Below are 25,651 nucleotides of genomic sequence, written 5' to 3' on the forward strand. Positions count from 1 at the left end.
GGAATCATGGGCAACTGAGGGTATCACATACTATCTGTGGCTTCACACGTGGAAGATGGGAGGCTCTAGAAGGAGGAGGGGATTGCTGACCCCTTGGCCTCTCCCCTCTCCTTGCCTCTGTCTCTTCCCTCTCTCCAGGGGGTGACATCCATTCACCACCTAGTAGGGGAGCTCCTTGGACCATACAGTAGACATTGTCCGGGTGACAGATATGGAGATGTTCAGCAAAACAGCCGTGCCATGAGCATAGGACTGATGTCTTCCCCCTGTGGTGTCTCCTTCTGCAGGTGCCTTATTAAGTGGCTGGAGGTTCGTAAAGTATGTCCCTTGTGCAACATGCCAGTTCTACAGCTGGCCCAGTTGCATAGTAAGCAGGACCGTGGACCCCCTCAGGGACCCCTTCCTGGGGCAGAGAACATTGTATAGCTTACCACAAGGATCAGACTGTTGCTGGACACGACATCCGTGTGGAGCCAGGAGGAACACAAGCGGTGTCTGTATTGGCTGCTCTCTACCTAGGACACCAGCTGCCACTTCTTTTGCCTCATGAAGAACTCTTGGGCCAGCCAAGCTGGGAACCTGGGTGTCTGGGTCTTGTGACAACCAAAGCACTTTGACACTACCCCCTGCCGAGAGAAGAGGAGTGGATGAGCCTGCGGGTTTGCCTCAAGAAACTTCATGAGGGTCTCTTACTAACTCCATTACACTCTCTCTCCTGGAGTCTCATCTCCATGTCAAGCAGGAGGGTAAAGAAGGGAACTAAGAGCAGGTCTTTAAAGCCACACCCCCACCTGCGGATGGATGGGTTTCTATATAGGCCATGCAGGCCCTTGTAGCAGCAAATCCTTCCAGCAGCCCTTGAGCCAAGTAAAACCAGCACAACCAGCCGCCAGTGGTCGGTGAGGCAGTGCCCACAAGGCTCATATTATATTCCTTTGATAAGGCCATCTTGGAACCCAAGGGCTTTGAGTAGCAGTGTCCCTCACCACCCATTTCCCCCTCAGGATTACAACACCTGCTATCAAATCATCTAAGCTGAAAACATTAGATGCACTTGGAAAGGCCTAGTCAGAAGCCATTTCCTCTTATCATTTCCCTCTCCTATGCACCAGTGAGGCCCATCCAGAGCCCCAGCAGGGGGTGGGCCCTGAGTCCACACTGTCCCTGAGTGATCCAGGAGGCTGCCCACATCCCCACATGTGCACTGTGGTTCCAGTGTAGCTGCTGTGGGCCCACTGCCACCGCCTCAGGAGGGAGCCACTGTGAACCCCTTGAGTGGCTCCAAAGAGCAGTGGCTTTTTGAGAATGGCCCATACTACTGGCCAAGCTGGATGAAGGGGATGCCGACCCCTTGGCCTCTCCCACTCCTCCTTCCATCTCTTCCGTCTCTTGCCCTTTCTCTCTTTCTACTTCAGAAAAAAAAAAAAAAAAATGCTTGTCATTCACTTTTTAACACTTTTCCCCAAATAAGGTCCCTGTGTAATTCTGCAGCTGGTGATCCATTTGGAATTGTAAATAATTTCAGGAAGCTCCTGCAGGGCTGTCCACCGTTGGTGTGTGCCTCAGTATTTGGACTTGCGAAAGTGAAAGTGTCTTTATAGGAGAGAAACGCATGCTGCTCTTTAGCTCTTTCTGTCCAACTTTTCTAGAAATGACTCAGAGTCCATTAGGATTTGTGAATATTGTATAAATTAGCTATGGAAAGCAGCAGGTCAGATGGAAAATTCTTTTCCACAGCCCTGCTCTCCACCTCCCTCCATCTTAGGAGCGCCTGCCTCAATTCCTCATCAACTGCTTTGCTCCACTCCATCCCATAGATGTGAGTAGGGGAAGTTTTTCATTAGGAATACAGTCTGCGTGACATGGAGAATGGATGGAGGGAGCTTTGCTACTCTGCTCTTGGCATGACTCCAGGATTTTTTTCTGGAATCCAACCTGTGTCCTCTTAGGAGAGGGAACCTGTCTTTGGCTCAGATGGCTGGGGTCAGATGAGGAGGAAAATTTCCATTAGTCTAGAAAAGTGCTGGACAGAATCCAGTTTGGAAAATTACAAATCCAGTTGGTCAAAATAGGCCATTTCCTATGTGTGACCTATTCGTGGTATGCCAACTGGACTGCTTCCTAAACAGGACAAGGAAAGTGAGGAATATTTTTATATGAAAGCCTTAGCCTGTCTGGCACCCATGAAAAGAACTATGTATGCACTCCTACTTTCACCGTCTTTTTGCATTCTCTATTTGTAGCACGATAGAATTGAATGCTGCAAGATACCCCGTTTATAGTGAGCTGTTTTCAGTGACCAATGTCAGAAGGAGGCTTGCTTCTGGACTAGCCTCACTAATTACCAGCAGCTACCATTTTCCATGGAATGGCCTTGGGACAGATGTCACTTCTCCGTTATGTTGCTCTAATAGGAAAGAGAATTTTTTTCCCCCAAAGGAGGAATTTCCTATGATCAGTACTGCAAATTATTGCTGCTCACAGCTTTTGCAGGATTCTAGTCTTTCAGTTGCAGCCTTTTTCTGTCCCTGTGCATCAGTACTAACAAAAGACAGCCTCACCAAGTCCGTATATTTGAACAGAGGCAAGTTAATTCATCCCCCTGTGTCAGAGCCACAGGCATGTTGAGGGGGTTGACACGTAGCACTGGACCAGGGCGCAAAGCCCAGATAGTTCCAGCCGTGAGAGGAAAGCACAAGAATGTCTGCACTCTGCACTCGGCACCATCTTGGGTCTGCTTTGCCTGGATGAGGGACCACTAACAACCTTCTCAGCACATGTGAATGTGGAGTGATTTCAAAATGCATTCATTCTGCTAGGACTGGGCTGGAAGCTGGAACAGTGAGAGTACTTTTTCTGCTCGTAGTCACCTCCCTTTCTCAGCGTGACATCCTCCTGCAGCAAGCCTAGTATCACTAACAGTAGTTCCTGCGACTCTTAGCAACATAACCTGAGTATTTGCTCCCTGCATCTGGGTCCTCCACCAGGGCGGGCCTGTGCATCTGCATTGCTGTACATGCAAATAGAAGGCCTTTTAATTTACATCCTTTAATTCTGATTAAAATCGCAGGGTTTTTTGTTTGAAAGACAATCCTTTTTTTTTTTTTTTAAAGGATGAGTTAGGGACCCCTTTATACTCTCTTAGCTAAACACTCAAACCCCATGGTAAAGTCACCCTTTCCACATCTATCTTCAGGAGTTGCTGGGACTTGTTACTGCATAGATGCGTGGGGATTCTGGTCTGCTCTTGGACCACTGGCTGGTATCCTTTGTGTGTTTCTTAAGCAGCTCAAAGATAGAATGTTGCTGGTCTGCTGTGGGTTAGTGGAGCATAACTCAGCCGCAACTGGACTCCATGGGTGGCTGAATCAGTAGTAGTTGCTAGGGAGACATTTGAATTCAGCTGGCTTCAGAAACGGAACAAAACCAGCCTGACTTGATTCCTGGTTGGGTCGGTATCAGACACTAGGAAGTTGACATCTGCTTTTCTTTGCCACTTGTGATTTGGTGTCCCTGGCAGATAAGGTCCTTGGAGCCTGTGCTTGCCTAGCCAGGGAAGGCAGGACAGAAATGGCCAAATAGGGGCAGGTGACCTCTGGGAAGGTCTGAGCTGAGGGATACAGGGGACCTCCCACCATTACCGGATACCCTGTTCTTGACAAGAAGATCCTTTTCCCCAGTGCCAAGCCCCTTGGATCCATCAGAGGAATAGCCTTGGGCCTTGTCCTTTTCACAACCCCACTTCAAAATCATGTCATCTCCATGGCCTGATCCTGCTCTAAGCTACTTTGAACAAGTAGGAATTATTTTTCTGAGAGGCTTTTTGGGAATTATAAAATCCATTCTGGGCGGTATCCCCAGAGCTCTAGGCAGAGTGCTGAGAGTGATGGAATTGCCTCTTGCCACTCACTAGCCTCAGGCCTTTCTGCAGGTTAGCCTCTGAGTCTCTTTTTCCTTATCTACCACCCAGGTATTGTAATAACACCCCTGGCACCTCTTGTGAGGGTTAGCTGGTGCCCAGAGCCTGGTGGGCAGCAGGCCTGGTGTCACGGGGGCTGCTGATGCCACATAACATTATCTGGGTCACATGGGCTCCTCTGCTGTCATGATAGGAATAGAACCTCAGCCAAAAAGCCTCCTGAGCTGTAGGGGCTTTCCCTGAGGCCCAGGTTCACCTGGCCCCTTTCTTCCTTGGTCATCTCTGCCTTTGCCCACAGTGAACTCTGACTTGGTTGTTCAGTGCTGTGTATTCCTTTCTTAATGTTTTGAATAGGTAGTCCATTCACGTGGTTCACAAATCATAAAGTAGTTAAAAGGCTTTCTTGAGTTCCTGATGCCCAGCAAGCTCAGCTTCTCACTCCATGAGTACTTACTCTTAGTTTGTTCCTTGGGTATCCTTCCAGAGATCATTTATGCATGTACACACATGTGTATATGTGTGTGTCTATAATTTTTCTCCTTTTCTGCTCATGCGATACCAGACAAGTGTATTCAAGGAACATTCCTACTAATGTGGGAAGAGCCATCCCAGAAATCAGAATACAAAATGTGAACCCAGAATTGGGGGATATTTTTGCAATCACATTCCTGTTGAATAAGACATACTTTCATTTTATTGCAACATACTGAAGTTTAGTTTTCTATACAAATCAGAATCTGCAGTCCCTCCTTTACCCCAAATGCCCAGCTAATCCAAGAGCACAACCAGATTTTTCTGATTGACTTTCTGTGACAGGATGCTCAAGATCAGGCTCTAGCTGACAGCAGTGCACAGGCCTCTCCCAGCTCTGAGCAGCCTCTGCAGGTGCCTGGACAGCTGCTGGTCCCTCCCCGACCTTGGCCAGTTCCAAGTGAGGACCAGTGGTGATGTGTGGCTACAACTGTGGTGGTCTCTTAGGCAAACTCTTGTGTCTTTGATGCAGGAGTCTGAGCAGCAGCAACTGAAGGCTTCTATTTTGTGGGGCAGACACCTACTGAGCAAGCACACAGTGAGTCTCATGTTTAACTGTGGATATGCCTGAATGTCCAGTGTCAGTTCATGAAGCTGCTCCCTTTCCCTCCCAGCTTTTTGTTGTTGAGACAGGGGTCTTGTCACCCAGGCTGGAGTGCGGTGGCACCACTGTAGCTCACTGCAGCCTCAACTTCCTGGGTTCAAGTGATCCTCCTGCCTCAGTCTGTAGCTGGGCCTACAGGTGTACACCCTGGCTAATTTTCGTATTTTTTGTAGAGACAGGTCCTAACTCACTACGTTGCCCAGGCTGGCCTCCCGACTCTACGCACACACTTTGAAAAGAAAATGCTTCCGGTCAGGCATGGTGGCTCACGTCTGTAATCCCAACATCCCAGCACTTTGGGAGGCTGAGGCAGGCAGATCATCTGAGGTCAGGAGTTCAAGACCAGTCTGGACAATATGGTGAAATCTCCTCTCTACTAAAAACACAAAAATTTGCCCAGCATGGTGACGCATGCCTGTAATCCCAGCCACTCAAGAGGCTGAGACAGGAGAATTCCTTGAACCTGGGAAGCAGAGGTTGCAGTGAGCCGAGATCACACCACTGCACTCCAGCCTGGGCGACAGAGTTTTTTGAGACTAGCTCAAAAAAACAAAACACAAAAAAATGCTTCCTACAGAATTTCCCCCTTATCCCTTGTTTTCCATTTGACAACAGAAATTACCCCACCAACTTTTTTTTTTTTTTGAGACGGAGTCTGGTTCTGTTGCCCAGGCTGGAGTGCAGTGGCACGATCTCAGCTCACTACAAGCTCCGCCTCCCGGGTTCACGCCATTCTCCTGCCTCAGCCTCCCGAGTAGCTGGGACTACAGGCACTCACCAACACGTCCGACTTTTTTTAGTAGAGACGGGGTTTCACCGTGTTAGCCAGGATGGTTTTGATCTCCTGACCTCGTGATCCACCCGTCTTGGCCTCCCAAAGTGCTGGGCCACCATGCCCGGCCAGTAATTCTTTTAGTTTAAGTTCATTTTTGTCCCCGCTGATGAAAAGAGCTGCTTCCTCCAGGCAGCCCTGGTGGTAGGGGCACAGACTTGTGCCTTGCTTCCCAGCAGCTGCCCAGTGCCTCTCTGTCCACACCCACCTCCCTGGTGTACCTGCCCCCTACAGCAGCAGCTCAGATCCTCCTCTGGATTAAAACTGCAACTGGTGCCCTAACCCAAAACTTGTGAAAAAATTCTTATCACCTCCACCCTTCTGGCACTTGTAGAATCTCTGGCCCTGGGTGTTTTTTCCTGTAGCTGTTACAGATTTCTTAAGGAGATGGACGTGTCCAGATTCATGCCTAAATATCCAGTTGGTAACTGGAAAATGCTGGGTCATGGTTCTTTAGTAAAGATTAGTAAGGGATTCCCATGTGCTGTGGAATGTGCTTCCATTTGAGTGGGGTATCAGAAGACGAGGGGCTTGCTCAGTAAACCTTACTTTGCCAATTCAGCTACAGAGCCCAAATCGTTACAAGATGCAAAGATGTACTCCACTTTTTGATCAAGCGTCAGCACCTTTGGCTTACCATCCAGTCCCTGCTTCTGTGACTGTAAGGGCCCCACCAGTGTCAGCGGACTTGTTTGTGCTTTGAGGGAGCTCTTCTCAGCTCCCTGTGCCAGCCCCAGGCCTGGTGGATCTGCGTCTCAGGCCCACTGCACACCGTTCCTCTCCATCTGCCCTTCCCTCCCAGGCCCCCACTAGGGCGGGGGAGTCGGGGAAGCAGGTGTGGCAAGTGTTAGGAAGTCCCTTCTGGTGACAGCTGGTCTTCCTAGAGTGTTGCTGGTAACTATCGCCTCTTGGTCTTTTGACATCATTGCCAGGAAAGGGGGCACTTTCGTCTTGTAGTTTGGCCCTCGGGTTTCACTAGGTATTGTGTAACTCCCTCAAAAAAGGTTTATGAAATGCTGAGCCTCAGGTTTCATAGACGTGTTTGTACACTAAAAATTCTGCAGAATATTTTTAAACATTCGCAGTTTTTTGTAAGCTATATTTTTGTATATTTAATTGCTATTTTAAAATTTTAATGCATTTTGCTAATCACTGTTTAAAAAATAAAACATGCATGTAATTGACTCAAACGTGTAAATAAAAACAAATTCTGAAAAATACTTAAGTGTTGTGCGTATGCCTTTGAACAGGGGGAACATCCATGTGCCATTTAAGCACCTTCAGCAAGACTTGGAAACTCAAGGTGAGTGATTCTATCAGAGCTGGTAACTAGTACTGAGTGACTGTGATGGAAGCTCCTGTCCCCGCCTATGGCATGGTGTGCAAGCGGGGGTGGGGTCAGTGGTGAAGAGAGTGCCAGGCCACCACAGCCAGAGAAGAGAGAATCCTGGAATGCAGAGTACAGTGGAGGCTGAAGCCCCCTGGCGTCCCTGAGCTCTGCAAACAGCTAGATACAGATAAGCCGTCTTCCACGTGAACACCAGCACCAGGGTGACCTGAAATAGAACTTTTTTTTTTTTTTGAGACAGTCTTGCTGTCACCCGGGCTGGAGTGCAGTGGAGCAATCTCGGCTCACTGCAGCAACCTCCGCCTCCTGGGTTCGAGCAATTCTCTGCCTCAGCCTCTTGAGTGCCTGGGATTACAGGCGCGCACCACCATTCCCGGCTAATTTTTGTATTTTTAGTTGAGATGGGGTTTCGCCATGTTGTCCAGGCTGGTCTTGAACTCCTGACCTCAGGTGATCCACCCGCCTTCGCCTCCCAAAGTGCTGGGATTACAGACGTGAGCCATCGCACCTGGCCGAAGTAGCGTAACTGAGTCTGTTTCCTCCACACGCCACACCACCGTGAAGAACTGCCCCCACCCCAAGCTCCTAGTTATATCCCAGGCCTGGAAATAACTAGTGTCAGGAGAAAAAAACTCTTCATCCAAAGCCTTCCTGTGGCTGTTGCTGCTCTCACCACCCCTCACTAGGACCTCTCCAAGTCAGCTTCTGCCCTGTGGCTTCCTGGCTTTCATCAAGGCCAGCCAGGATCTTGCAAACAAATGTGGGCAACCTCAATTCAGATGCCCAGAGAGCTCCTCTTCCTTCAGTCCCCTGAGCCACAGGCCCCTGGCCGGCCTCTCCCTGAGCAGTCGTTTTCTTTGCAGCTTCTTCCTTCACTGCTCAACTCGCCATTATTTTTCTCACCCTACCTTAGAACTCATGAAATCCCCTTGCTTTGCCCACCTACATGCAGATCATTCTCAGCTCTGTATCTCCAATCCAAATACCCAGTGCTTATTTGGAGTCTCAAAATCAGGTAGTCCACAAATGAGCCCAGGTGCCCTCTTGGTATCTCCCCTCCCTCCCCTGTATCCAGTCACTACTTCCCAACACAAGCCCTCTAAGCATCTTTCCATTCTGGCCATCCACTTCTCCCATCTTAGTTCAGGCCTTCCTTTCTCACCTGGACCATGGTCACAGCCCCCTTCACGGCCACTAGTGGAGGGCAGACTGAAAGGGACAGCTGCTGAGAGAAGACAGGGAAGTGGCAATGGTAACAGCAGAGTTTATGGGTACCTCACAACCTGGAGGTGGTGAGACAGCAGTAAGCTGGGATGAGGATGTGGACAATGCTGCATAGAGATCTACAAATGTAGAGAGAAGGCAGTGCCTTGGGGCTGGAGCTCAGAGGCAAGGGGCGGCTGAAGTGTTCCCTGGAAATCAGTCAAGGTGCTGCTGATGACTGCTTGGGGAGACCCTGGACTGCGGCTGAGGACAGCCACAGCTAACTGTCAGCAGAGAATGAGCCAGAACATTAGTAGCCTGGGTGGCAGGACAGGCAAGAGGGCTGTGCTGAGTGAGAACTGAGACAAAGCTGTGAAATGAATGCCAGATTCAGTGCCATGGGATTCACTGGTGGCCTACCAAGAATCCTACTGTGGGCCGGGCACAGGGGCTCACGCCTGTATTCCCAGCACTTTGGGAGGTCAAGGCAGGCGGATCACCTGAGGTCTGGAGTTCGAGGCCAGCCTGGCCAACATGGTGAAACCCCATCTCTACTAAAAATATAAAAATCAGCCAGGCACGGTGGTGCACGCCTGTAGTCTCAGCTACTCGGGAGGCTGAGGCAGGAGTAAGGCAGAGGTTGCAGTGAGCCGAGATCGCGCCACTGCACTCCAGCCTGGGTGACAGAGTGAGACTCCATCTCAAAAAACAAAAAAAAACCTGCTGTGGAGTGACAGAGTGTGCTAAGCACAAGGTGGAACATGAGGAAATGGACTGGTTTCTCTAGAGGAGGGGGAGGGCCCATGGAGGAGGAAGCTCAAAGCGAGGCAGAAGGGGACATCAACAGCATCTTCCCAACTCAGGCACCAGAGACAGACAGTCCTGGGTTTGAGTCCAGCTCTGCTCTTTTCCAGTTGAGTGGCCTTGGGCAGGCTTACTCATCTGGGTTTCAGTTTCCTTCTCTGTTAAAATTGTCGGAACAGCAAGGGCTGCATGATGCCCCACGTCGAGCAATGGACAACCTCCTGAACAGTCAGCACAGCAGAGGCAGCAGGAAAACAGCACAGGGCCCCAGAGGGGCAGGCCCTGGCCGGGGTCTCCATGGGAAGTGAGCAAGTTCACAGAAGTTGGCCCAGGGAGCAGCACCCTGTGGTACAAACAGGAGGATGGTGGTGCCATCTTTGGTGGCTGGGTACTGGAGAAGGGTGAGACCACCAAGAGCGCTGCTGGGAGCAGAGGAGGGCAGAGGAACTCACGATTAGGACATCAGAGGTAGTTATAGGCCAGGAGCCTGCAAAGAGCAGCAGCAGGGAGGAGGATCACCAATCACTGTCCAGGGGACAAAATTACCCTCCATGCAGCAGCCATCCTGCTCTGCACCCAAGGTCCCAATGCAGCAGCACCATATTTCCTAAGTGCCAAGGCCCAAGTGCAGAGGTGGCCATGCCTAGTGGAACAACCCACACATCAGTTCCCCTAGCCCCAGCTGGAGCGCAGATGCCTCTGCTGCCCCCATGCGGCTGGCTGGCACCCTGCCCATCCCTCCCTGACCGCAGCCTTAAACTGCGGGGAGGCTGCAGAGCCTTGGGGTTTTCCTTCCTGGTCCAAGGCTGCTTTGTACAGGCCCGTCCTTGCCTTCAACAGCAATATGGGCACCACTTAAGACCTCAGATATGAAAGGTGCATTCTCTCCTTGGGAAAGGCTTTTGAAATTATTCTGCACAGCAGAAAGAAAAGCTTCAGCCCCTACCAAGAGCACCTGCAGTCTGGCACTCAGGCAGTCTTCTGAGCCTCACCTCCCAGTGCCACAGTGCCCTGAAGGACCCCCAACTCCCCATGAGTTCTTTGACTGACACCTCAGTTCTTCCTTTTCTTTTTTTTTTTTTTTTTTTTTTTTTGAGACGGAGTCTCGCTCTGCTGCCCAGGCTGGAGTGCAGTGGCCGGATCTCAGCTCACTGCAAACTCCGCCTCCCGGGTTCACGCCATTCTCCTGTCTCAGCCTCCCGAGTAGTTGGGACTACAGGTGCCCGCCACCGCGCCCGGCTAGTTTTTTGTATTTTTAGTAGAGACGGGGTTTCACCGTGTTAGCCAGGATGGTCTCGATCTCCTGACCTCGTGATCCGCCCGTCTCGGCCTCCCAAAGTGCTGGGATTACAGGCTTGAGCCACCGCGCCCGGCCAGTTCTTCCTTTTCTACTTAGCCTGAAAGAAAAACCAGATTCTCCCGATCCCCTGAGGAGGTGTTGATTCCAGTGGCCCTTCTGACTCATATTAGTCTTCCAGATTGTGCTGGTTCTGCCAGTGTACCCACTTTCATCAGAACAGTCCTCCCACTACCCAAGGAAATTCTGCCAAGAAAAGAAGTCCTGTCTTTCCAGACATTCATTCCCAGGATTTAGTGTAAAGTACGTGGAACTGCCCTTCCAAAAACTGCTTGTTAAGTTTCAGGTACACAATTAACCTGCCCAATTAAGTTTGCAGAACCTTGAAATAAAACATGTTTTACAGTTAAGTTCACACACAGGCTTAATGCAAACCAGAGTAATGCACAGATGATTGCCAAGACCATACTGACAAATTGTGATTAGATTTTAACATATCGTAGCCTGCCTTACATTCAGCAAGTTCAAACAGGACACAAAACCACAGTCAACTGAACACAGAGCAGCTCTCTTCTAAAGCATCTCCAGTGAGTGATGCAGAGATTTCAAAAATACAAAGCAGGCAACTTATATACAGCAAATCCTCACACTGCTTGGACATGGGCCACTTTTTTGTTGTTTTTAATATATCTTTCCTTCCTGGTTGCTAGTTTAGACTGAATTCTTAAGGATTTATCTTGATGACTTAGAAAAATACACGCATCCTTTCTCACTTTGTTTCAGGTAGTGCACAGTCATGAAATTGAGTAAGTCTCTTAAAGAAATGAAAGTCCACAGATCCCATGGTGGAAGGTTTCAGGAACCCCTCCCCAGGTAACGATCAGGGGATCTTCAACAGCTCAAGGAGTGCTCCAACAGCTCCAAAATAACCCTGAAAGAAAATACACCAAAAATAAGTGCAATTTTCCTTAGACTTATTCAGCTCACCTTACATGTGATGACTAGTGTTAAAGCCAACACTGCCCTTCACACAGCATACCCATTTCCTGAGCACCCCAGAAGGGCCAAGGCCAGCCTGGGAGCACAGATGCCCTAAGGAGTCCCTGTCTGGGGAGGGGGCTGGATGTCCTAGACTATCCAAGCACTTCAGACCACTGTGATAAGAGCAAAACCAAACCCGCAGAGGGGCCGATAGGAGCTATGAGGCTAGCAGCAGCTCAGTTACCTCTGGTAAGAGACAGAAACTGACTTGTATTTCTGGGGAATGAGGTGAGAAGCAGCAGAGGCCTGGAGCATTTCTAGACAACTAAGGAATGAAGGCGAGGTGGGATGTGAAGTGCAATGAAGCAGGTGCAGTTGGGGGGTGGGTCACAGACGGTGAGAGCCCGACTGGGCTGGGGGAGGGAGAGAGAGTAAGAGATAAGATGGATTCAAGATTCACCCCTAACAGAGGACAGGACAGCAGGAGGGGGGGGCAGTATCCCCGAGAATGGGGACACAGGAGTAAGAGACATGGAGAGCAAGGCTGGTGGGTGAGTTCCCTACAGGACATGAGACGCTAAGGTGCCCACAGCAGCCAAACAGCTGTGCCCGGGTGGTCACCAGATACCTGGATCACTGGCCCAGAAGCCAGAGGGGACAAGGATGGGGGGCGGGGGGGGGCCAACATCCCTGAGAATGGGGACACAGGAGTAAGAGATGTGGAGAGCAAGGCCAGTGGGTGAGTTCCCTACAGGACATGAGAAGCTGAGGTGCCCACAGCAGCCAAGCAGCTGTGCCCAGGTGGTCACCAGACACCTGGATCACTGGCCCAGAAGCAGGGAGCATAGGAAGGAACACCACCACCCAGAGGCAACGTGGAGAGGCACAGAACAAAGAGCAAACTCTGAGGAAGCACGGAGGTTCCTGAGGGAGGGCAGCCCTCAGCCCTCCTGAGACACAGAAGCAGCAGCTGAGAGAGGACAAGCACTGTGCTGTCTCCAGAAGCAAGCAGTCTGGTCACATGCAACCAAGAACTCACAACCAAGACACAGGAATAGCACATTAGAGAAAACGAGGCAAACCCCATAATGACAGAAAAGAGAATGGTAGCAAGAATCAGAGGTAAATCCTAAAACGATGCAGAATCCATCAGGGTCTCCAACCCGTAAGGTAAGGTATCAGACTACTTTTTAAAATAAATAACCAAATAAGGAATGAGAAGATCCTGAAAGACTTGTGTATGGATTTTAAAAAAATAAACAGGCCGGGCGCGGTGGCTCAAGCCTGTAATCCCAGCACTTTGGGAGGCCGAGACGGGTGGATCACGAGGTCAGGAGATCGAGACCATCCTGGCTAACACGGTGAAACCCCGTCTCTACTAAAAATACAAAAAACTAGCCGGGCGAGGTGGCGGGCGCCTGTAGTCCCAGCTACTCAGGAGGCTTAGACAAGAGAATCACCTGAACCCAGGAGGCAGAAGTTAAAGTGAGCCAAGACTGTGCCACTGTGCTCTGGCCTGGCTGACAGAGTGAGACCCCAACTCAAAAAACAAAAACAAACAAATAAAAGAAAGGCATATTGACCATCTTTGGTTTTGGTGTGTATAAATAAAATAAAGGCAGCCACACCAATCTGTGATGTGAGGCAGCCAGCAGCTACAGGACAAAGCACAACGGAAATACAGAGGCAAGGGTATTTGTCTTAATAGTTCACTATACAGTCTGTTTTAGGTAGCTTTCTGTACCTTTTATAATAAAATACAGAAGATAAAGTCAACCATTGTATATACATATATATACACAGAGAGAGAGAGGGGTCCACTGAAGACTGGGATGCTACTATCGAGACAGAAACAGGTGGTTATAAACTATAACATGCTAAGATGAGAGTAAAGGAAGAAAAGAGGAAAGGCTTGAGAGAATCTATAGGAAGCTTTCACAAGAAAAGTTAAAGTGACTTCAATGTGAGGGCAAGAAAATATTTCAAGGCTCAGAGAGGCTGAAGTAATCAAAGTTCCACAAGTACAGAGATCAACAAAAGAGTCAAAGGCCTGAATGCAAATGGAAAACACAGGGACAAATGGACCAGCAAAGCTAACCAGTGGGAAAAACAAAGTCAGCGAGCAATAAGGACAAAATGCAACCAAGAATTTCACAAAGGGCTTATAACTATTATGACATGACGGTATCGGTCTGGTGTTTTGTTTTTTATTTTGAGATGGAGTTTCGCTCTTGTTGCCCAGGCTGGAGTGCAGTAGCGCGTCTCGGCTCACTGCAACCTCTGCCTCCCGGGTTCAAGCGATTCTACCACCTCAGCCTCTCAAGTAGCTGAGATTACAGGCATGTGCTACCACGCCCAGCTAATTTGTGTGTGTGTCTTTTTTTGTTTTTTTTTTTTGAGACGGAGTCTCGCTCTGTCGCCCAGGCTGGAGTGCAGTGGCTGGATCTCAGCTCACTGCAAGCTCCGCCTCCCGGGTTTACACCATTCTCCTGCCTCAGCCTCCCGAGTAGCTGGGACTACAGGCGCCCACCATCTTGCCCGGCTAGTTTTTTGTATTTTTTAGTAGAGACAGGGTTTCACTGTGTTAGCCAGGATGGTCTCGATCTCCTGACCTCATGATCTGCCCGCCTCGGCCTCCCAAAGTGCTGGGATTACAGGCTTGAGCCACCATGCCCGGCCTAATTTTTGTATTTTTTGTAGTGACAGGGCTTCTCCATGTTGGTCAGGCTGGTCTCGAACTCCTGACCTGGTAATCCGCCCACCTCGGCCTCCCAAAGTGCTGGGATTACAGGCGTGAGCCACTGCGCCTGGCCTGTTTGGTGTTTTTGTCTGTTTTGTTGTTTTGTTTTTTGTTTTTGAGACAGAGTCTCGTTCTGTTGCCCAGGCTGTAGTACAGTGGTGTGATCTCAACTCACTGCAACCTCCGCCTCCCAAGTTCAAGAGATTCTCCTGTCTCAGCCTCCCGAGTAGCTGGGATTACAGGCACCCGCCATTGCACCCGGCTAATTTTTGTATTTTTAGTAGAGATGGGGTTTTGCCATGTTGGCCAGGCTGGTCTCAAACTCCTGACCTCAGGTGATCTGCCCATCTCAGCCTCCCAAAATGCTGGGATTACAGATATGAGCCACCGCACCCAGCCTGTTTTTTGTGGTTTTTTTAAGGTTAACTTAAAAAACTAATCTCCATGTTCTACCTAGGAAAAGGTTAAACAAGAGGCAGAAATAAAGCAGAAAAAGATCTAACATTCGAGTTTTTAAAATTCTAATACAAAGCAAAATAAAATAAATCTGAGATCACAAAAAAAAGATGTATACAGAAACACTATGAACTGTAAGAAACTTAATGGCAATTCAGTGCTGGTTTACAAATACAGTAATGCTAGAATTTTAAAACTAAGTTAGATGACTTCAATTTTAAGCTTTTTGATAAGGGGATTTGTGTACTTTGGACTTCAACTATGAACTAAAGCAATTTAAAGAGAAAAAGTAATCTAGCACTTCAAATCTGTGCTACTATCTGGACTTTGATTTCCTTTAATTGATACAGACTATTTAACTAAATATGCAATACAATTCTGAAAAGTGTTCATCATAACAATATCTAAAATCCAAGAACAGTTGAAATAATAGTTCAATTGACCCACAACCAAGAAGGGAAGAACGAACCCTATCCTCTTTCCACACCTCTGCTTCTTTTCCCCAACAGGAAAAGTAAGAGTGCTTTCCAAGACAGGCTATGAGGTTGAGCAATCTGATTATTTTCCATTCCATCATTTCCAGCCTGTCTACAATTGTACTTAAGTTCTTATGATAGTGTGGTTCTAATCTGACAGGTTTACTGATCTATTCATTTTTACAACATGCATCTTAAATAACTGGCACAAGAATTACAATATATAAAAATTGGCATTGAAAAAAATGAAAAAAACCAGAACCCAGAGTAATGGCACAGTCAGTGCAATAGAAAAAATATAAAGGACAGTTCAGACAAAAATGTGGCATCAGAAATATAGGGGAATGTTCATCAAAGGTTTTTCTCTAAAATTCCTAAGCTTACAATTAAATTAACCCAAAATCTACCTTGCATTAGTATCAGGGAAGAAACAGCTTTCAAATGTTACAAAGTTAAACTACCAAAAAAGGTGGGCACAGTGGCTCACACCTGTAATCCTGGAACTTTGGGAGGCCAAGGAGGGCAGATCACTTAAGGTCAGGAGTTTGAGATCAGTCCAGCTTGGCCAACTAAAAGTACAAAAATTAGCAGGGTGTGGTGGCGCACGCTTGTAATCCTAGCTACTTAAGAGACTGAGGTGGGAGGATTGCTTGAACCCAGGAGGCGGAGGCTGCAGTGAGCCCCGAGACTGCACCACTGCACTCCAGTCTGGGTGACAGAGCGAGACTCCATCTCGAAAAAACAAAAAACAAAAGAAACACTGCAGCCCATCTCACCTCCACCCTCTACCTCAAGTTCCATGACAGTGTGACCCGCAAGCCCTCTGTGTACATAATATATCACAAAGAACAAGTCAGCTTACCTCGTGTTCCGAAAAAAGTGCTTTCAACTGCCCCTTGGACCAATAATCCAAAGCATATGCCAAAAGCCGCATGGCGATCGTATTAATTCTCAAGAAATTTCCAACAAATACCACCTGGTTAATGTTCTGAGCACACCAAAAAAAGGCAATTAGTTGTCATCTTAATTCCTATTTTCTCATAAAAGCTACCCCAAATAGAGCACCATGTGCATAGCTCTTAGCAACAATTTGACTGCTGATCAAATTTAGTCCAGTTGGTCTAGGGCTACTTAAACCTGATCCCCAGACAACTCTGGACCCACTGCAAAGCATGCTAGATAATGTCACAGGAGAGGAAAACAGATTAGGAAAAACATTTGTATTAAATATGACCAGTAATAACTAGTTTTGAATACAATGTTTTATACAGAGAAGTTAAAAAAACAAACAAAAACCAGTATGACCCCAATCCAAAAGAAGGACGGTGACACAAACAGGCAAAGTATACAAGCAATATAACACACAGGGAAAAAATCAAACCATTTGTTATCAAAGTAAAATTTTAGACCTATTAAGCTAGCAAAAAAAAGCAACTGAAATTCCACTACCAATGTCAGTAAAGTTGTAGTAAAATTAATCCACTCATTCACTGCTAAAGATGATCTAAACTGGTGCAGCCCTTGTGCAAAGCATCATGACGATAAATGTCAAAATTCATGAGCATGATCATTTCTGTAGACCAGAAATCTCACTCCTAAGTAAGCCCCATATCAAGAATAAAATTCAACCAAAGAATAACTTCATGCTTAAAAATGCTTACTGCCAAGTTATCAGCAAGCAACCGAATGCCAAGCTCTATGTTGTTTAATAGAAAATAACTCGATCAAATAAATATACAGCCATGAAATGTGTAATATTTAAGTACAAAATACAAATTGTGGTATGCACACCAACTAAAATTTCTGAAAATACATAAGCACAGGAAAGGGAACATACAATAAAGAAAAAAAGTAGTTATGATATTCAAACAAAGAAATGTTTAATTACTTGATGTTGATACAGTATTTTTTCACTTAAAATGAGACAAATCCTTTGTGCCTTTTGAGGTTTCCTTTTAAGCTCCATGCCTGTATCATCTATTTAAAGGATAACTTTTTAAAAATAAAAATAAAAGAATAATTTAACAACTGTACACACAGGGACAAGCCATAAGCTGCACCAACTGGATCCTAGATCCTCTTTCCCCAAGGGCAGCCCATTCTTGGTTCTTTCATAGCCCTGTACAATGCTGCTTGACCTGAATGCTACAAGGCAGCACTGTAAAGAAGCTGAAAGCACAAAGACACAGTTCTGCTGAGGTGGGGGAGCCAAGGAGGGCACTCCTCGGCCTGCTCAGTCTTCTCCCAGCTTCAGTGACTTCCTCTGGATTCCTCCCTAGGGCCTCTAGAGCTCAGCGGTGAGTGTGGAGTCTACATTCAGCATCGTTATCCATCATCACCCCCAACAGTCCCCAGTATCTGGAACACTGGCTACCTTCTACTCTTCCTCTACTTTGTCCTCAAAATATGTCATTTTACCTCTAGACAAGTAGCAATGTTTATCTTCAGTTAAAAAAAAAAAAGAAGAAGATGATTAATCTGTATTTGAAGAGTTTTAATTTCGTGCTAAAACAAACCCCACCCCAAATGACTACATTTAGGCACTGTTCTGAGAAGACAGACATATGGTGGGGCCCACTTAAGTTCAGTTTTTTCCTTAGAGCAATTAAAGAAACCCATGTCCCCTTACTTCATTAAGGGCACACATTCTTGCTATTGAGCCAATGTTGTTGGTGATGGTGATCAAAGTCGCTCTGGCAAGGTCCTCTTTACTAACCGCCTCTCGCTTCTCCTTGCTCATCATGTTTCCAAAGCTGTGATGGGGGGAAAAAAAGATTCCCATTGCTAAACCAAAAGCAACAAAGCCCAACAGAACTTGAATGTTACTTTATTGAAATAAAATTAGCTTTTAGGGCAACATTGTTGAAATCTTCAAACTTTTTATTTTGCAATAATGGAGCATCTGCTCAAAGAGAAATGCAGCTTCAAATAGAGCCCTCAAACAATCTAAATGAGCAGACAGCTTTCCCTGCGGTTTCTACTGAAGTCGAGCTTTGATACCAGATATTCACACATTCAGTTAGAATCTCATCAGATGCACTGGAAGGCACCATTGCTCCTGCAACCAGACAGTTCCAGGACAACACCTCTAACAGCCATTCATCTCAACTGCACAGCTGTTCCACTCAGATGGTCACATGCACATCCAGTAAACTGTTCCATCAGAGCAGAGCAGAGCAAAGCACAGACAGCTGAGTCCCAGAGTGAGCTACTTAAGAGTTTCAGGTTTCCCTAGAAGATAAAAGTACTTCAATGTACATGCCGAGCAGAACTGCTACAGTAATTTGCCAATCAGAAAAGGAAGTGATGACCAATGAGCAAATGTTACAAACACAGAAAATGAAATCAACAGCATTTACCAAGTGTCTAAACTTAGTAAACAAGCATGTATATAAGTGATTTTTCTATTAGTAAAAGCCATGTGCCCCAACATACGAAAAACAATTATACTTCTAAACGATCTCAAAATGGAGACAATTTCATTCATAATAGCATCAGAGAATAAAACGCTTACAGATATATCTAACAAAAGTGTAACACCTGTACAATAAAATCTACAAAACACCGTTGAAAGAAAGCAAAGATCTAAATAAATGGAAAGGCATTCCATCTTTTTGGATCAGAAGACTCTGTATTAGGATGGCAATACTCTCCAAACTGGCCAAAAGATTCAACGCAATCTCTATTAAAATCCCAATTGTCTTATTTATAGACCTTGCCAAGTTAACCCTAAAATTCATACCCTCAAGGTACCCAGAATAGCCAAAATAATCTTGAAAAAAGAACAAATTGGATGACTCACACTTTCTTACTTCAGAACTTAATACAAAGCTACAGTATCAAGGCAATGCGGTAATGGCATAAAAACAGATATATATATCAATGGCACAGAACTTATCGAGTCCAGGAATAAACCCAAACATCTATGGTCAACTGATTTTTGACAAAGGGGGCAAGAGAATTTAACAGGGAAAGAATCATCTTTTCAACAAATGGTACTAGGGTTACTGGACATCCACACACAAAATAAATGAACTTGGACCTCCACCTCACATCATACACAAAAGTTATTCAAAATGGATCAAATATAAGAGCTAGATATCAGAGCTAAAACCACCGGGCGCAGTGGCTCATGCCTGTAATCCCAGCACTTTGGGAGGTCGAGGCGGACGGATCACGAGGTCAAGAGATGAGACCATCCTGGACAATATGGTGAAACCCTGCCTCTACTAAAAATACAAAAATTAGCTGGGCGTGGTGGTATGCACTGTAGTCCCAGTTACTCGGGAGGCTGAGGCAGGAGAATCGCTTGAACCCGGGAGGCGGAGGTCGCAATGAGCTGAGATCGTGCCACCGCACTCCAGCCTGGTGACAGAGCAAGATTCTATCTCAAAATAAAATAAAATAAAATAATAATAACAAAATAAAAGAGCTAAAACTATAAAACTCTCAGAAGAAAAAAAAAAATTCTTCATGATCTTAAATTAGGCAATTCTTCATTATCTTAGATTTCTTACATATAACACCAAAAGCACAAGTGATAGATGATAGATAAGATTAACTTCATCAAAATTTAAAATTTCCATGCTGCAAAGGATACCGTCAAGGAACTGAAAAGACAACTAACAAAATGAGACAAAATATTTGCAAATTATGTATCTAATAAGGGACTTGTATCCAGAACTCAATAATAAAAAGACAATCCAACTAAAAACTTAGCAATAGACTTGAGCAGATATTTCTCCAAAGACTACAGCGCGATGGCCAGTAAACACATGAAAAGATGTTCGGGCTGGGCACGGTGGCTCACACCTGTAATCCCAGCATGGGGGCTGAGATGGGTGGATCACTTGAGGTCAGGAGTTCGAGACCAGCCTGGCGAACATGGCGAAACCGCACCTCTACTAAAAATACAGAAATTAGCCAGGCATGTTGGCATAATTTGCAGGTGTGCCTGTAATCCCAGCTACCTGGGAGGTGAAGCAGGAGAATCGCTTGAACCCAGGAGGTAGAGGTTTCAGTGAGGCAAGATGGTGTCACTGCACTCCAGCCTGCGCAACAGAGCGAGACCTTGCCACACACACAAAAAAGGTGTTCAGTCAGGCGTGATGGCTCACACCTGTAATCCCAACATGTTGGGAAGCCAAGGTGGGAGTGGGAGGATCACTTGAGACCAGGACAGCCTAGGCAACATAGAAAGACCCTATCTCTACAAAAAATAAATTAGGCAAGGCAGTGCACAGCTATAGTCCTAGTGACTCAGGAGGCTGAGGCAGGAGAAACACTTGAGCCCAGGAGATCAAGGCTGTAATGAGCTATGATCACAACACTGCACTCTCACTCACGTGGGCAACAGGGCGAGACCCTGCCTCTTAAAAAATAAAAACACTACAAGATATTACTTCACTCCTATTAAGACAACTAAAACCAAGAAGACAGACAGTAAGTGTTGACAAGAAATTTAAACATTCATAACCTGCCAAGACTGTAAAATGGGACTGCCACTTTGGAAAACAGTGTAGCAGTTCCTCAAAAGATTAAACATTAAGTTATCATATGACTCAGCAATTCTCCTCTCAGGTATATACCCAAAAGAATTAAAAATATATGTGCATACATACAAAGACTTACACATAAATGTTCAACATTATAACCAAAAAAAGGAAACAACCCAAATGTTCATCAACCAATAAATGGATAAAATGTAGTATTATCCACATAATGAAATATCATGTGGCAGCCGGGCACGGTGGCTCACGCTTGTAATCCCAGCACTTCGGGAGGCTGAGGCAGGCGGATCACCTGAGGTCAGGAGTTGGAGACCAGCCTGGCCAACATGGAGAAATCCTTTCTCTACTAAAAAAAAAAAAAACAAAATTAGCCAGGCTTGGTGGCGCATGCCTGTAATCCCAGCTACTCAGGAGGCTGAGGCAGGAGAATTGCTTGAACCCGGGAGGCGGGGGTTGCAGTGAGCCGAGATCACACCATTGCACTCCAGCCTGGGCAAAAAGAGCAAAACTCCGTCTCAGAAAAAAAAAAAAAGAAAGAAAAAAGAAATATTATTTGGCAATAAAAAGGAATAAAGTACTGATTCACACTGTAATGTGAATGTTTGAAAACATTATGCTAAACGAAGAAGTAATCACAAAAGATCACATACTGTATGATACCACTTAAATGTTCAGAAGAGGCAAACCTACATACACAAAATAAATTACTGTTTGACAGGGGCTATGGGGGGAATGGAGAGTGGTAGCTAATGAATATAAGGTTTCTTTCTAGGATGATAAAAATGTCCTAAAATTGGGATTACAGTGATGGTTGCGCAATCCTGTAAATATACTAGAAATCACGAAATTGTACACTTTAAACAGGTGACTTTATAGTATGTAAATTATATCTCAATAGAGCTTTTTAAAAAAATATGCCCATTATTTTATCTCTGTATTTCTTTTGTTTGTTTTTGGGACGGAGTCTCACTGTGTCACCCAGGCTGGAGTGCAGTGGCGTGATCTCAGCTCACTGCAACCTCTGCCTCCAGGGTTCAAGTGATTCTCCTGCCTCAGCCTCCCAAGTAGCTGGGTCTACAGGTGCAAACCACCATGCCCGACTAATTTTTGTATTTTTAGTAGGGACGAGGTTACGCTATGTTGACCAGGCTGGTCTCGAACTCTTGACCTCATGATCTGCCCGCCTCGGCCTCCCAAAGTGCTGGGATTACAGGCATGAGCCCCTGTGCCCAGCCCTCCTGTATTTCTTAGAACACACATGCCCCCTTACCTTGAAGCCACAGCCCAGCCTGGCAGTCCAAACCTCTCATAGTCCCCTCCATAAATATCTCGTACTAGTTTATCCACTTTGGTGCTATCTCCACGAGATGCCATTTCAAGAGCTTCTTCAAAAGTGGTACAGCCAGTAAGAAGACAACAAAGACCAAAAAAAGTTCCTCCTCCAAGACTATGATTTAAAAAAAAGTAACACAGTATTGTAACATTTTAAAAAATAAGAACAGGAAGTTAACATTTATGAACCCAAAACCATATTCACATATCCAACCCAATCATGCAAATGTCACTGGTAGGAAACAAGTCTGTGAAAAGATAAGGTGCCTGATATATACCTTTAAGACACATATGCATGTGAGCCAACATGCAAAGTCCAAAATACAGGGCCCATGTCCCCAGAGCAGTCTGGCTGGCTGCCAAGTATGAAGAGCCTCAAGTGCAAATTAGCCCTACACGCCTGGGGTCATGCTAACACCTCCTCCCCTTCCCTCTCCAAGTACATTCCCTGAGTCATTCTCATCTGAGCACCTTGTCACCCTGGCTTATCAGTGCACCCCCCATCATACTCCTCCTGCAATGTGTTTTGTCACAAAAAAATTACTCCTCTATTTAAATCACAACTGCTTTTTAAAAAATTTGTTTATCCCAACCCCAGATCCCTGTTTTTCTGTTTTTCCTGAAGTGACTTCTGACCCTTAAGCCGAAACATTTTCTTTCATCTAATCCTCTTTTTTTTTTTTTTTTGAGATGGAGTTTAGCTCTTGTTGCCCAGGCTGGAGTACAATGGCACGATCTTGGCTCACTGCAATCTCTGCCTCCTGGTTCAAGTGATTCTCCTGCTTTGGCCTCCCAAGTAGCTGGGATTACAGGAATGTGCCACCATGCCCGGCTAATTTTTTATTTTTAGTAGAGACGGGGTTTCTCCATGTTGGCCAGGTTGGTCTTTAACACCCTACCTCAATGCGCCCGCCTCAGCCTCCCAAAGTGCTGGGATTACAGGTGTGAGCCACTGTGCTCGGCCCTAATTCTCTCTTTTCTTTTCTTTTTTTTTTTCTGAGACGGAGTCTCACTCTGTCACCCAGGCTCGAGTGCAGTGGCACAATCTCGGCTCACTGCAACCTCCACCCTCTGAGTTCAAGCAATTCTCCCACCTCAGCCTCCTGAGTAGCTGGGATTATAGGCGCCTGCCACTGCATCTGGCTAATTTTTGTATTTTTACTAGAGATGGGGTTTCACCATGTTGGCCAGGCTGATCTTGAACTTCTGACCTAGTCATCCACCTGCCTCGGCCTCCCAAAGCACTGGGATTACAGGCATGAGCCACCACGCCTGGCTAATCCTCTCTTTTCATACTACCTTCCCTCAATAATTTTTCTACTGATTAGTACAGATCAACTTCTAAATCACATACCTAGAATAAATCATTATTCTACACACACATATGTGTGTGTAGAACCATGAAATTTACACAGGTTTCAAAGCTAGGTCCTTTCCCATGCCTTCTCCTTACAGATGCTGCCTAATAACTTTAGCTACTTTGTGTATGCACACCATAAACTATCTGAGGGCAAGGGCTACAACGAGTCTGCTGGCGCGACCGTTTAGGAAACACCTAGGATAGTAAGTCTTGAACGGTAGAGATTAAAGAAAACTGGGTCATAAAATCAGAATTTTCAAAGAGAAACATTTGTTTGCATAATCTAGAAACACTTAAATCTTTCACCTAGCAGGTTCTCGAAGGTATAGTTAGTTATATGTAATACCTGAAAACTCAGCCCGTTATGATACTAAGAACAAACAATGAGTTTTATATACAACTTACCTAGTACCTGTGACCCGTTTGTAATTATCTTTGGAATATACCGCTAAGATGCTAACCCCTGAGCCAATGTTCACCAGAAGCAGAGGATACGGATTTTTCAAATCAAATGGTAACTTCTGACACTTTTCAGAATCAGCAGGGTTTTCAAAGTAATAGCACTGTGACCGTCCATTGAATCCAACTGAGTCAATGTATAAAATTCCTTTTATCAAGCAATCTAGTTCATCCAGTTTGCAAAGCTGAAGATCACCTATCTGTAATGAAATAAGAATGTACTCAGACTTTTTAATAACCCAAGAGAAACAAAAACTCCATTCAGTAAGACATCCCCACTACGTGAAACAAACCATAAAAGTGCACTCACAGATGTGTATTATTTGTGCATGCTTTAAGAACAGATTTAGGAGCAAACATAGGGATAGAATGCTGAGACAGACTCCTGCTACCACAGAGCCAAATACACTCTACATAGAAACTACTGCAGCAGCTGCATAAGTGTGACCAAAAAAAAACCCACAGTATTTATCAACCTTCAAGCAGAAATCCAGATCTCTGCTTACAGGGACAATGGGGCTGAAGCGCAGCTCAGGCCACAGCACTATCAGAAACCACCTGGTGACACAGGGCAGGAGCCACAAGGACTGTGACAGAGGACCATCTCAAGACTTTGGAGCAGTATCAAAAGAGGCCATACATTATTCAACAATCTGAAGCCAAAAGGCTGAAAGTATCCAGTTAGAAGGTAAGATTTTTTTTTTCACTATCTAAACCAGCTACAGCTTCTTGGGAGGGAGGGGAATTTTAGCAGTCAAAATTTGAGCTGTTTTATAATCAATTAATTTCATTTAAATAATAAAGGAATGACTAAGTTATTATTTGTATTACGGAGCACTGTATAGCAACTAAAAATGAAGAGGATTGGCCGGGCGTGGTGGCTCACGCCTGTAATCCCAGCACTTTGGGAGGCTGAGGCGGGCAGATCACCTGAGATCAGGAGTTCGAGACCAGCCTGACCAACACAGAGAAACCCTGTCTCTACTAAAAATACAAAATTAGCCGGGCGTGGTGGCACATGCCTGTAATCCCAGCTACTTGGGAGGCTGAGGCAGGAGAATTGCTTGAACCCAGGTGGTGGAAGCTGTGTTGAGCCGATATCGTGCCATTGCACTTCAGCCTGGGAACAAGAGTGAAACTCCATCTCAAGAAAAAAAAAAAAGGCAGAATCTCTTTTGGACTAATGTTCTCTCATTAAGCGACAGAAAAACAGTCAGTCACTGAAGACATTTTCAATCTGTATTGCACCCTGAAGGTCAGGATCTTGGCCAATTCATTTGTCAGTTCTCTGGCCTACCCCCACCATCCACCCTGAAAGGACCTAGCCTCAAGGCCTTGCTCATAATGTTCTCCAGTGTTCACTCAAAAAAAGCAAGACAGAGTGCCTGGCAGCACGCCCCAGGGGCCAGACATGGTGGCAAGACTCCAGTTAAGTGTGCAGCACAGAACACATCAGAAAGCATTCTGGGAGAGAAGGGCTCTGCAGTTACCCATCTCAGACCAGCCCTGAGCCTGAAAACACCACTTTTGACCAGAGTTCCTTATTTTTTCAGTTGGTGAACATGCCGGGAAACAACTGAGGGAGACAAGAGAAATTATGTGGTAGACAAGATTGAAAACAATTTCATGACATGAAATGATTTTTTAAAATTATATTTCAATCTCATTGTTCATGATCTAATGATGTTCCTTGTAGGTAGTTTCTTCCTCAACATACAGCAGATGCCCTAATTTTTCATAGTAAAGGAACAACAAAATGCTACCCTTTTAGTGGCTCTGATTGTCATCCATATCCATAT

General features: G+C 45.8%; 2 protein-coding genes across 7 annotated transcripts in view; one reads left to right on the top strand and one right to left on the bottom strand.

The window, feature by feature from the left end:
* Window positions 1-7,104, top strand: part of RNF24 (ring finger protein 24) — a 105,500-nt gene extending 98,396 nt beyond the window's left edge. For all 6 annotated transcript variants that reach the window (XM_017944973.3, XM_017944972.3, XM_021921203.2 and 3 more), the window contains one exon: window positions 288-7,104. In XM_017944973.3, coding sequence (XP_017800462.1) covers window positions 288-426 — 139 coding nt within the window. In that variant the 3' untranslated portion in view covers window positions 427-7,104. The remainder of the gene's footprint in view (window positions 1-287) is intronic.
* A 3,806-nt stretch (window positions 7,105-10,910) lies between these two features.
* Window positions 10,911-25,651, bottom strand: part of PANK2 (pantothenate kinase 2) — a 33,550-nt gene continuing 18,809 nt past the window's right edge. Inside the window, 5 exon segments of the mRNA XM_017944971.3 lie at window positions 10,911-11,469; window positions 16,054-16,179; window positions 17,821-17,944; window positions 21,972-22,148; window positions 23,799-24,052. Of these exon segments, the coding sequence (XP_017800460.2) occupies window positions 11,419-11,469; window positions 16,054-16,179; window positions 17,821-17,944; window positions 21,972-22,148; window positions 23,799-24,052 (732 nt within the window). The 3' untranslated portion in view covers window positions 10,911-11,418.

This window comes from Papio anubis, chromosome 16 (assembly GCF_008728515.1).
Source record: "Papio anubis isolate 15944 chromosome 16, Panubis1.0, whole genome shotgun sequence".
In the NCBI taxonomy this organism is placed as follows: Eukaryota; Metazoa; Chordata; class Mammalia; order Primates; family Cercopithecidae; genus Papio; species Papio anubis.